This window comes from Salvia hispanica, chromosome 3 (assembly GCF_029641045.1).
Source record: "Salvia hispanica isolate PSC_SH4W2 chromosome 3, Shi_PSC_v1, whole genome shotgun sequence".
Classification (NCBI taxonomy): domain Eukaryota; kingdom Viridiplantae; phylum Streptophyta; class Magnoliopsida; order Lamiales; family Lamiaceae; genus Salvia; species Salvia hispanica.
The window spans coordinates 51,674,810-51,688,350 of record NC_142694.1 but is presented as its reverse complement, the minus strand read 5'-3'; the positions used below and the strand labels follow the sequence as shown (position 1 = coordinate 51,688,350).

The following is a 13,541-nucleotide window of genomic DNA, read 5'->3' as shown; positions in this document are numbered from 1 at the left end:
AAAGTGACTTGTGTCGCTATATGATACACATTATACTCAAACGCATCAAGCTCTGTACAAGTGGGCATTTGGGGCTTAATTACTTGTGCCCCAATTTATGACTTTCCTAATCATCACTTCTCTTCACCACTCTTAATAGTAATAGTGATAGTAATTATTATTAATTTTATGTATAATTCATTGGATTAATAATTTAATAGGAGTATAATGTTAAGCTGGTGATGCAACTGCAACGCGTATTTATATTTGAATTTGTTGTTATTAGGCAAAACAACTTTGTGTATGCTGGCATTCCAATTCCAGCAAGCTGCAAATGTGAAAGTTTTGACACTGAAATACTACTCACGGCTACGCTGTTTACCATGCTCGCTAATCAATTCTGCATCTCACTCGTTTTTCGTTTTTTAATTTAATGGACTAACTGGAAACTATTTATATAAAATAAAAATTATTATAATATATTTACTCATAATTAATACTTACTCCAAATATTTCTCAAAATAGAGCTGTATAAAAATTATATACTGCTCACTTATGGATCTTTCATCTATATATATAAATCCAATATATAATCACTTCTTAATAGTGGTTGTTTATATACACATATACATGTGTGTCTCCGTGTGAAACGGGACCATATGAAAATATGTCTACGTAATATTGGTTGCAGTGAGGGTGGAGACGAATTTAAAAAGTACTACTAGTATAATACTAGTAATTCTTTTGATCCATATAATATAATTTTAAATATAATGTCAGAAGACCTTAACTTGACTTAAGCAAATATAGAATAGAAAGAGTTTACGTGAAGACAAAATAAAGCAATTAAGTGATTAAAAAATAGAAAAATTAATAAATAAAATAGAACATAGAATAAAATAAAAGGGATTAACTAAATGTGTTAGTTTTTCTAAATAAAAAGAAAATGAGTACTTAACTATAATGGGAAAGTCACAAGATAAATACGTACAACTCATCAAGGTAATTACATCCCATGTACAAAATATTTAATTAACATTTCTAATTTGTATAAAAAAAATTTATTTAAATAAATTATACTCCGTAGTACAATTTTTTTATTGATATCTTAATCAAAATAATACATTCCGTCCAAATTTCTTACTTCTCATCTGGTCTTTTTTATATTTACTTAAATGACCAAATGGTATATGACAAAGTAGAATGGCTCCAAATTTCAGGATTTAATTGGCAGTTAATTTCGTTCATTTCATTGTCCGAGTTAAAATATTGGCTGATGTAAATCTAACGTCTTCCTTTCGTCGTTACTCATCAAGATTATTAACACCATCAATTTGTGATGTTATTATATTATTTTAAATGCCAAATAATCTATCACAACAAAGTAAATATTCAACATTAGTTGGTCAATATTTTAGTTTGGGCTATAAAATGAAGAATGGAGATATATAAGTGAATGGTACATTTGTCGTTATTATAATTTGAGTTAAAAAGTCGATAAGAATTCGAAGTTGAAGCTATTTTTAAAGAATAGCACAATTATAAATTATCGACACTCTCCTTAATTAATTTTTGGAATAAGTGTCTGGTGATAGAATTACAACAAATCATAGATAATTTACAATTTTTTATAAATTTGTTAAAAAAATAGTAAGATGTTATGATTAAATATAATAACCACCTTTGTGGAACGACAATTTTTAATCATAATCACGACAGGTTAGAGGATTATCCTAAAAGCTACGATTGATAAATAGTATGATCGTGGGGGGATGGATCCCCTGCTGTTTCAAAAACACAGCATAATATGCTGTGCACAAAACGCAGATTTATAGGAATGAAACGCATCCCACTTTCTTCTCCTTTTCTTTAATGTTTTCATTCTTACTAATTTTACAATTTTAAATGCTAAAGAACATTATAAAATTGAATAATAAATATATTAATTATGTAATCATTTCTAAAATAAAATGATTAACTCAAATATTCAAAATTGAATGATAAATATAATCCCTAATTTAATGTTGAGGAAATCATCAATTATAATATAATAGTTCAATATATAAAAAGAAATAAGGATCATTATTCAGTTAATCATTTCATTTTAAAAATGATATAATAATAATAATAATAATAATAATAATAATAATAATAATAATAATAAATACTGATATATTATAAATGGATTTTACAATGTGTTTTAGCATTCAAAATTATACTAGTAATACGTACTCAACAGTAATTAAATAAGAATGAAAACATTGAAGAAAAGGAGAAGAAAGTTGGATGCGTTTCATTCCTATACATCTGCGTTTTATGCACAGCATAATATGCTGTGTTTTTAGAACAGCAGGGGATCCATCCCGATGATCGTGGTGCATTATCTTAGAGCAAGTATTAAAAAAAATTGCATCCTTATATATAATTCTACAATTGGAATGTTCATATGAAAATTTGTTAAACGTTATCATATCACACAACTAATGGATACCGTGTATATATAGCTATAGTATGGATAAAGATCAAGATGAAATTACTCATGATTTACTGCATTATATCTCAATCAATTAAAAATTCAAAGAAATTCAAGGGTGACATTAACATCATAAATCCAACCACGCACATGCATAAAAATATCGATTATCACTCTTTGCGATAACTACGATCGATCTATATATACATATCCCGGCCATTTATGTTTAATACTATTACTATGGTCCTCTTCTTTATTGCCACAAAAATTATTGGTCCAAATTTCAGCACTTGCTTTGTTGCTATCTTCATACTTTGATTAACAATCAATATCTTCATGTGGTATGCAATTTTTCGAGGAAGCATTAATCCAATGATTAAAATCCCTAGTCAATGTTTATCCAGGTTAATTTTGGTGAGGTACGTAAATTCAATTATCTTAATAATTATTGAATTGATGTGACTGCATGGACTATATGGATAAATGTCTGAACACTATTGTTACACATCAATTTAATTAATTATGTATGCCTCAGAAAAAACTAAATCATTTCAATATTGAAAATATGGATCGGAACTGAAGTGGCGAATTTCGCTTAATTTTCAGACGTTTTGTCACGATACACAGCTGTGCCTCTCATCACTTTCCACAATATGGAAATCGCATTTACGACATTACACAAATTAATTCAAGCCCCAATGATTACATGTCGTCGTCTTCTCCAAATGTTTGATATCAATAGGAACAAATTTTAGTTCTTAATATGTTTAAAAAAGACCTAGAAATTTAAAATTAATATAATAAGTGTATCAAATTTCAAATCATATGGATTTTGGAAATACGATAACCATTCCTAATGTTATCAACTCGAGTCAATCATTCATTCAATAAAACATCATCGTTACAAAATCAACAAGATTTATCCTAAAATAGAATATAAAAAGGCTTATTTAGTCTATAAGCTTTATAGCTAATATGGGACATTAAAATCGATCGGTTGTCATGTGTTAATAAACACCCTATAGGGATACATGGATAGGAGATCGATTTATTGGAAATACCTAATACAAAACGAATGCTAATATTGTGTTTTCAATATTAATTGTTTTTGTTGAAAAGTATGGTTCAAGTAGGTGATAGTAATATAAACATTTAAAATCCAAAGTGTACACGTGGTAACGTCATGTCACTTCCCATAAATGTGAGGTTATATTATAATAGGGAGTAGTATATACAGGAAAAATGTTTTCGAGTAACTCATTTATACTTTCTCCCGTCCCTTAAAAATGATTTTCTCTTTAATGAATTGATCTAATTTTCCACTTGCAATAGTCTAATTATTTTTATTTTCTATCTTTTTTATTTCATTAATTATGCGTTAAAACTGTCATTTTAAATGTTGTCTATTTTTCAGGGACAGACAATGAAGGGAGTATTACTGTGATGGAGGTGAAACTGAGATCATCTTATAACACTCTCTCTTATGCAATACTATTATTTTTCTTATTTTATTCTCTTTATTTTAATTATTAAATATTTTTTTTTTAAAATGAATGTTTAAAACGAGCATCTCGCTCATACTGATCATCTGATATGAAGGGAGTAGTATTGAATACCAATAGATTTAGGAATTGAACTAGGATTGCTATCCAAACTGAGCAGGGGTATGAATAATCGTGGGTTTGTAGATCTAAAAAGGATTATAGTATTAATTAGTGTTTCACATGTTGAAAGCTCGATCATGCAATCCGAACATTTCGCTCCTCATTTCAATCATATAACATATAACATATGATTGATTTTCATAAATAAGTTGATTGTGATGGAAGTTTAATTATTTAAAGTTGAACAATATTTTCAAACTATTATTAATGTTGAAGTGTACCTCAAGATAATGCTAAACCAACATAGTGTCCATTCTTTAAAATTTCTTAAGCTTCAACATCTTTTACTAAAATCGGCGTCATTCTAATGAGGGCGAGTTTATGTGGTAGAACTAACATATGACAATATGATTGTAAGATTGAGTTCAGTAAATAAAAATAACATTATTTTGCATGCTCTGTAATTAATTAATATTGTAATTTGTGGAGTACGTTTGGTTATAAAAAAATGTTTATGCAACATCGAAACGACTACCACCATTTCTGAATTGGTGACTAGACGGTCATTTAAACTATTGGGCCTTGTTAAAAGCGAAGAGTTGAGCCTATTGACATTGCCCATTAATAATTTACTTGGCGATCATATAGTATTGGGCCTGATTGAAAGCGATAAGTTGGGCGTATTGGAATTCCTGCTACCCAGCCCATTCACTAAAAATATTCCTACTGTATTTGACTAATTGGATTATACTCCTATTTAGAATATCCACGATGAGGACACATTGGTGGACAAACAATTTTTATTTTTTCACGGCCATAAAAAAAAGTTTTCATAGCAATAATGGACACTTTTTTTATTTTAATTGATTGTATATTTTAATTCAATTATAATTAAAATTATCGGACTGAAAATAATTAGAAAATAACTACTAAATTAATAGTACATATAAATATTAAACTAAAATTTCGTTTTATTACATGAAGAGAAAAATTATACAACGAAAATTTTCGACATCACATGGAGGTGGTATTGAGAAAAACTTAGAGAGAGAAATTTGGAATAGAGAATTGGAATGGAGTGAAAATAATGAGGGGAATGGGGTTTTATTTATAGGCAATAAATCGAAAAAATCAAAAAAATGAAAAAAAATATCCAGAAGTGGGCGGACGCCGCAGCTCCCGGCTCTGCTATAGCTAGCAGCGGGCACCGCCGCACCTCTCCACACCACGCCGCAGACAGGCCGACTAGTCGGCCTTGTGTTGTCCGCCGTCGAGGGCGGCGCCTCAAGTGTCCGGCACTATAGGGAGGTGCGGCGCCACCACGGAGTCAGCGGCCGTCGTGTCCTCCCTATTGTGGACACCCTTAGTAACGGATGCAAAGGGTATAAAAGCATTTTATTTCAATACAATATGTCTTCGTTTGGAATCATGAAACTACAAATTGGAGTATTTTTATTGCAAGTACCACATGAAAAATTAGAATTGGAATTGGAATTAGAATTGAATTAAATTTCAGATTATCTCATTTCTATAATTAGAATTTTAAAGTAGAGTAGGTAATTTTAGACATTTATAAAATTGGACACATTCACACTTTATATATATATACCACGAAACTGCATATACATGAATATTGCGTGCGCACTCACAAAATACACCCACTGCATTTAATTTAATTGCATTTGTTTATGAATGTTGCTTGTATATTATTTAGGTAAAATGTTGATACATGTAACTATTAATTTTCGGAGGATGAGAAATTGGATCCGAATCAAAGCTGCAATCATCATGGGATGCGGCGAAAAGAGAGAGTCTACAATACATCAAAATCAACCAACAAAAGGGGATCTCCTCATCTTCTCAATTTTGTGAGCAAACATAATGACAACATCTTGTTTCCCCTCTTTAACAAGAAACTGTTTCAGCTGCTTAAACATGCGCTCTGGAGGCCGCATGCCCATTTCCAGCATCTCATGAAAATATCTGCAAGCATAATCTATCTTCCTTTCACTGCACAAACTATCAATCAATGTTGAAAACATGTGCATCCCCGGGAGCACGCCCCTCGCCTTCATCTGTCCCCACACTTGCATTGCCATATCCGTGCGCCTATCGTTGCAGAACATCCTCACCATTATCTCATACGTGCTCACACTCGGCTCACACCCCACCTCCCCTTTCATCTTCTGAAACACACTGTACGCCTCTCCCCTTCTCTGGAGTTTTATAAGATGATGAAGGATTATATCATATGTTCGCGTGTTAGGCCCGACTCCACATCTACGCATCTCTTCCACTACCCTATAAGCATCAGGCATCCTACATGACTTGCAATAAGCACCCACCAAAGCATTGTAAGTAGGAGCCTCGACATCATAGCTGCTGCCTTTGCATAGCTCGTAGAAATAGACAGCCTCGTTTAGCCTCTTTACGGACCCCAAACTGTTTATCAAGGTACAATATATATGAGGCGTTGCCTTGATACTCTTCCCTTCCATCTCATTGTATAATCTAACAGCATCATCATACTTTCCTCCTTTGCAGTAAGCATTGATCAGAATCCCGTAAGTCACAACATCAGGCTCAAATCCGTCCTCCTTCATCTCACGAAAAACCTCATCAAGCCGTAGAAAGTTGCGTTCTTGACCCCACCCCTCCAAAATGATTGTGTATGATTTGATGTCGGGCACAAACCTCGTGTTTTTCCATTGGTCGAACACCATTTGGGCCCTCTCCACTTGCCTAGATTTGCTTAATGTGTCGAGCAATCTATTGTAATCCTGCAGCACAGGCTTCAGTCCATACTTGCTCTGCATCTTCTCAAACGCCTCTACCGCCTCTCTTGCCCTCTTCGCCCTCGCCAGCCTGCGCGAAATGAGGGCAAATGTGTCTGCACACAGCAGGCCTTTCGATTTCATCTCATCCACCAATAACCACAGCATCTTGAACTGCTTAATTTTCCCCAGTGACTCGATTAGACAGTTGTAGCATTCCGAACTGTGCTGAAAACCTCTTCTCTTCTCTGCCCAACGGAAAAACGACAGCGCCATGATTCCACCATTGTTTAATTTCTTTAACACTTCAAGAACCACATTTGGAGACAGACAATCAGTGGAAGTAGCGGAGTTCATAGCAGCTTCTACATCACGAGAATTCCCAATGGCGGATACTAGCTTGCATATCACTTCTGCTTGTTGGGAGGTTTCAACATCTGCCTGGAGCTTCTCTTGGGCATTTTCACAAACAGTTACCGCCCTCTCTGAAACATTGACGAATTGCACCTTTGCATCCCTCTCTGGAACGCTGACAAAATTGCATCTTTGTAATGATGCAAAGATTGGGGGTTTTGGCGGGAAATGTACATGGAGTGAATGATTTGAGGGAAATAGGATAATATTTCGGCGATATAGAGGTGATGTGTAGCTCTTTGGGGATTTTAGGGATTTCGCTGTATTTCTTTTTGTGAGGTACATTGAAAATTGAAGTGACTGAGAGATGAAATTAGTTAAATCAAATTTACGATTTGCAGAGTTTAAACAGGAATCTCGATTTTGCTCTCTCAAACCCTAATTTATGGGATAATTTTCTTTCAAGCTTGAAACTTTTAACGGTTAGAATCTACTACTACCATTCCATAAATTTAGAAAAAGAATCTATAACTATTAATTTTGCTTTTTTGTTTGTATCGGTAGCATTAGAGCCCACACATATAAAATCAAAACTCAAATCATGCAACAATTGAGCCCACACACACTTTAAATCAAACTCAAATAATGTACTACAATTGGTGATGGTGACACTTGTCTCCATTTTCATTGGAAGAAGGAGAATCAGACAATATTAAGATGGCTGCAAAACACACAATCAGTGATACTAGTGAAGCCTAAGACATTGGCCACAAAAATCTCAAACTGTAGCAATCACATAGTCTATAAACATGTGGAAATAAGTTTATCCATTTCTATCAAGGTGATCGAGTTTTTACAACAAATTTCTGAGGATACAAATTAAAATGTCAAAACGAAACAAGAAGCAATTCAAGTAATAAACCGTTGCTGCATTTCAAGAAAAAGGACGCACGTGTAGAGGGGACTGATTTCGTGGTATTACTTAGAAGACTAATCAATTGAGAGTCTGTACAAAGAATTCTCTTCTGCCAAACCAATGGCTTCCAACTTTCAAACCCATCACCAAAGAATGCATTTCCCAACCTCAAACATCTTCATACCTCCTTCCCCGCAAACTCTCGTTTCGCGCACGTGTCCGAGCTTTCGTTCCAACTGTCGAGAAGTTTGTCGATGGACTGGCCAAACTTGTCGGCTTGCGGGCCCGGCTTCACCACGTTCACATCTCCCCACTGTGAGCACGGATCCGTCCACCAGCTCTTCCGCCCCCTGCACCATGCACCGGGTGTGGCGCGGTTTGATTCCCGTTTCAGGATGTTCCTGTCGATCATGTCCAGCACTGCCCCGTCTTTCTCAAACTGCCTAGCGAAAGCAGCCCCGCTTTCGACCATGTCCTCATAATCCGAGGTGCTGAGGACGTGAGGCTCCATCTTGGGTGGGTCGTCCCAAACGAAATATCTCAAGTCCGCATTCACAGTTGTGTTTCTGAACTCTGGTGAATTACAGATAACGGTATGGAAATAGACTTCTTGGGACAGAACAACGTTGGTGAAGTACATTAGAAGAGTTCGTGGAAGATTTTCCCAGCCAAAGATACAAAATTCAAGGAAGGGTCGACTTAAGACAACCCATGGGGAACCTAGAAACACAATAAGGAGTTGTTTGGACTTAGCAACTAATTTAGATCATCAGAATACCCATAATGTACCATAACAGCGAAGTAGATTTACCTGTGAAAACTGTGAAAGCATCAGGCATTGGCCGTTTTTCAGTAGCATGGAAGATTTGTGTTCTCCTGGCTAAGTAAATACCTGGATCGACTACAATGGGCTGAATTCGTTGACCCCTGCAATGTCATGTCAAGAGAAATATAAGTGAAGGCACTAGAGATTTGCCGTCAAAATTGGTGATAAAAAGGGGTACGGATTTGCCTACTCTTTCCATCCCAGGTCACTAGTGTGGTCTATGAAGTTCAGGTCCCTCCTAATTGACGAGAACACATGAGACAAGTCTGAAATTCAAAGAAGCAAAGAAAATAAATCAATTTAGAAGTAAGACAGTATTTCATGAAATTAAACTAGCAGATATTTCATTTTTAGGGAAACTGTTGTATTTTTCCAAGCTTAAAAATTCATATAGAATTGAGAAATGTTTCATCATCTCTGCTCCCTTTGCTCAATAATCGTGCAATCATGTGTGTTTCTGCGTATGCTGAAAGTCTTCTCTTTCATATCTTACACAGGAGTTTTCCAAGAAATTGATTTGTCATGGAGTACTTAAGTAGCTTAAGAGGATTCAGCTTCTTATTTTAGGTAGACATGCAACGATGCAAAAATATATGCAACCTTCCCGACTAGCTAACGGGTTCACAGACAGTTTATACAGACAACAAAGCCATAACTTCAATAATCCCCTGTAGATTATTCCTTTTCCAGTGATTAGCAGATTTCATCAAGTGCAGCCCAAGTAAATGTCAAATCTAACATTAGTCCTAGATGGACAGTTTTCTTGGCCCAGACCAATACTCCCTCCGTCCATGAAAAGGAAGCACTTTGCCATGTTGGGTGAACACTAAAGTATGCATCTTTCTTTTTTGGCCACGACCTCAGTATACTTTATATGTCAACCTTACAAACACCTCTGATTTTCCAAAAAAAACACTTTTCCCATATAGTGGGATATATAGGTATACCCTTTATCAACTAAAAAACATCCACTGCCATCTACCAACTATTTTCTAGAATCTGTACTGACCAAATTGTAGTACATACTTTTTGGGATGGAGGGAGTACTAGAAATGTTACTTTCATAACAACTTATGTATATAAAAGAATCAAATCATCACGTGTCTAAGCATAAGGCAAGATAATGGCAGAAAATCATATCTTCAACTAAAACTATATAGTGAAGATGAGAAGCCCTTTGGAATTTGGATAAAGCTAGATGAACAAATGAGCTTTTCACTAAATTTGAAAAAGGTTACCATGGCTGCTCCATGCCAAAAGAACAATGTGTGAGAAATGGGAGTGAGACGAGATAAATCTCAAGTAACTAATATGGTGATTTTGCAACTTTGTGAAAAGTGATTCAACTTTCACACAAAAACTAACAGCATCTGGAGCTCGATTTCTATATTCATTACATATTAGCCATCCAGCAATAACTGCAATTTCAGGACCTATCTAACACTTGGAGACAATACCAAATTTAGAAATTAACCAATATAGAAAGTTTCAGTGGTAGATCCAAGTTCACTCAATTCAGTAAAAAATGGCTTAGCACAAAAATCTGCCATAAAATAGGAAATATCAACAAAAAGAAATCAAAACCCAATCAGATACAGCAATCATCATAAATCAACACTAACCAAGCAAGGATATATACTCGCAACAGCTAAAAAGGCACAAATCATAACCCCTATTATCTGGCACAGACAATTCAATTTCACCTACAGCTAAACTAAAAAGAGAGAAATCAGAAACAACCAAATCGAAGACATACCATCTTGCGTAATAAGGGGATAATCCGAGGCGCTGAGAGTGATAAACCAATCCCAACCTTCATCCATCTTCATCAAAACCGCAACCGCTCTCAAAATAGCCGCGAGAATGGTGGACCCCATGTAGGTGTTCGGATCGGCCTTTCCGATCACATCCACATTCCCGAACGCCCGAACCACAGGCGTGGACTTCACCATTGCCCCGAGCCTAACCCTCTCTTCATCGCTCCCATCCGCCGAAATATGCAGCAAATACCTATTCCTGGGGTGGTACACCGCCAGCAGCAGGCGGTACAATCGCTCCCCGTCGCCGCTCTTGCCAGAAATGTAGTACGCGAACGACGGCGGGAGGCCCGGCCCGTGATCGACCGTCGAAGGAAACGGCTTGTTCGAAGGGAAAGCATAGTTATACGAAGAACTGAAGCCCGAAATAAACGATAAGAATATTAAAAACGTGATGAATGCCCCAGAAAACAGGGTGCAGAGCCATTTCTTCTCAGCTCCCATGTAGATTTGAATGCAATCAGAGAGATGAAAGCGAATGAATTTGTCAAAACAGGCCGAATTCCAAATCAGAATAAACTACAAAGAATGCTAAAATGAATACAAGATTCAGAATTGCAAAGGGGATTCTATGATTTTTCATTAAAGTGTCAGAAACAGTTGAGCCGGATCAAAATTGGGTTAATGTTTCGGTTCCTGATCCTGAGTTATGGAGTATTTTGGGGGAATTTTGATTGAATTAGGGTTTTGATGGAAGAGATGTAGATTTAGAGCTGTGAGGAGAAGAATACAGTGAATGAGAACTGAATGAAAGACTTATTTTTCTGAGAAAATTTGATGATATAATTTTGTTGGAATAAATATTTTTTTTGGGATGGGTAGATGAGTAGATCAATTGATAAAACCGGGTCAGTGGTTGAAACCCGGATAATTTATGATCCTACCCGCATATGATCACGGATTTATGTCATAAATTCAACGTAGGCTGGAGCGGTTGGGGCTTATTTCTGACGCCCTTAATGTTGGAGTGTGATACGCGCGTCTGCTTCATAGTGTTTTGTCGGTGCTGCGTCGCTGACGTTGACTGTGGTTGACTTAATTAAATTTTAAGTAGAGTTGTGCCTTGATTAATTTATACTGATAAAATTATGCACTCTTTATTAAGTGTAAATTTTAATATATAATTAATAAATAAAAAGATATAAAAAAAAGTAAATAAAGTATTACTATTAGTAAATAATAGGTCCTAACTCAATGGGATATAAAAAGTTTTTAAATCAGAAAGAGCATATTCTTGTGAGACATATTAAAAAGAAAAAATAAAGAGGGCATACTCTTGGAAACGGGGGAAGTATAAAATCTACTGCTACTACTTATTTCCTATTTTTAAAAATAGAATGAGTAAATTATTAAAAAATTTAAAAAATTCGATACAGATTTTTCAGATATTCAGTTTGGATTGGATTCATTTAAAGAAAAATGAATGTTTGGATTGATATTTAACAATCCAAAGTAATCCAAAACTGGGAATATATTTATAATTTTATATGGAGTATTCGATGAAGAAAGAAGATTCGCAATTTCAGATAAGTGGTGATTCCACCATTAATGTTGTTTACAATTTTTTTTTAAAACTTATGAATTATTAGTTGTTGTTATCTTTATTTATATTTTCATTTATGAAAATATTTTTTTTGTTGATCAAAATTTATGAAAGTTGTGTATTTAATATGTAATCTTTCTTATAAAATTCGATTAGAGACCTATATATTTTTTTAATGTGTACATAATTATATTAATTTATAATTCTTTTTAGTTATTTATAATTTATTTTTATTATTTGAATATCGTAAGACCCGTGCATAACACAAGTGCATGGTAATACTAATCGATCCAATAAATGAGACAATTATTGTGATGTGTATCTTTGAAAAGAGATCCCGTAATATTTTGCCACATGATTTTTTAGAGAATCGTTAATATATCTGGACTATTGAATATAAACACGTAAATAATATAAAATACATAGGATTTAAGTGGTTTTATATATATTGGGATTGGTTACTAGCTCATTCTCTAAAACATGTATGTCTCCAATCTCATGACATATTTGAAGTTTTAATAAGTCAAAAGTAGCATTTAAATACATACACAGATCTATTGAAGAATGTATGTTTGGCAACTCACAATTTATTACGGGTGTGACTATTTCTGATAAAAAAAAATCGATCATTTATCCTAGAAATGGAATAATTAATTTGCCTGAGACATCAGCTTAAATATTTCACGAATAACTCCAAAATATTTTCTTTGGTTAGCGAAATGTTAGTAATAAATAGGCAATCTAAATAATGAAAACGCAACTATTAGAATTATTACGCATTTAAGTGTTAGGATATACTCCCAGTTTAATGGCACGTGGCGATAGTAATCAAATTTTAGGTACAAGTTGTTGACGATGCCTATTATGACCACGAGACTTTTGTCCTCTAATAGTAATATGTAGTCTATTAAACTAATCTTTTATACCCAATATTCAAATATATTGATGCATTTGAATAACAGTAATGCATTTATACTGATTGGATATGCAGATTGCAGAATGTGTATTTATTGATTTATTTACAACTACTACTAGTATTTAAGGTGTAAGTTTGAATATTTATAAATATAGTCTATATAGTTATACATTTGTAACAGTTGCACTAATTGTCTAATAATATAATAATTAGCATCTTCTGATGATGAATGGCCAACAAATTGTAAAAATTGAGATACAGTAATTTCAATATTCAGCCCTTTTGATACGTGCATATCTATATGTAGATCCTCATATTTTTATTAATTAGTTAATTAAT

At 34.2% G+C, this 13,541-nt stretch overlaps 2 protein-coding genes across 2 annotated transcripts; both read right to left on the bottom strand.

Moving 5' to 3' along the window:
* Positions 1-5,718: 5,718 nt before the first annotated feature.
* LOC125212767 (uncharacterized) lies at positions 5,719-7,703 on the bottom strand. Its single transcript, XM_048113015.2, has one exon. It carries the CDS (start codon positions 7,527-7,529, stop codon positions 5,886-5,888), a length of 1,644 nt encoding a protein of 547 aa, XP_047968972.1. The 5' UTR covers positions 7,530-7,703; the 3' UTR covers positions 5,719-5,885.
* Positions 7,704-7,994: 291 nt separating this feature from the next.
* On the bottom strand, positions 7,995-11,534 carry LOC125215381 (beta-glucuronosyltransferase GlcAT14A-like). The gene is made up of 4 exons (XM_048116783.1): positions 10,683-11,534; positions 9,117-9,192; positions 8,912-9,027; positions 7,995-8,820 (listed from the first exon to the last, which is right to left on the bottom strand). The coding sequence occupies exons 1-4, from the start codon at positions 11,185-11,187 to the stop codon at positions 8,279-8,281; spliced, it is 1,239 nt and encodes a 412-aa protein (XP_047972740.1). The 5' UTR covers positions 11,188-11,534; the 3' UTR covers positions 7,995-8,278.
* Between the last annotated feature and the right edge of the window lie 2,007 nt (positions 11,535-13,541).

Coding starts and splice junctions, on each gene's coding strand:
- LOC125215381 (XM_048116783.1), bottom strand. CDS start 11,187: ATGGGAGCTGAGAAGAAATGGCTCTGCACCCTGTTTTCTGGGGCATTC. Junction 9,193..10,682: donor TCCCCTTATTACGCAAGATG/GTATGTCTTCGA, acceptor TTTGAATTTCAG/ACTTGTCTCATGTGTTCTCG. Junction 8,821..8,911: donor TGCTTTCACAGTTTTCACAG/GTAAATCTACTT, acceptor TTGTGTTTCTAG/GTTCCCCATGGGTTGTCTTA.
- LOC125212767 (XM_048113015.2), bottom strand. CDS start 7,529: ATGTACCTCACAAAAAGAAATACAGCGAAATCCCTAAAATCCCCAAAG.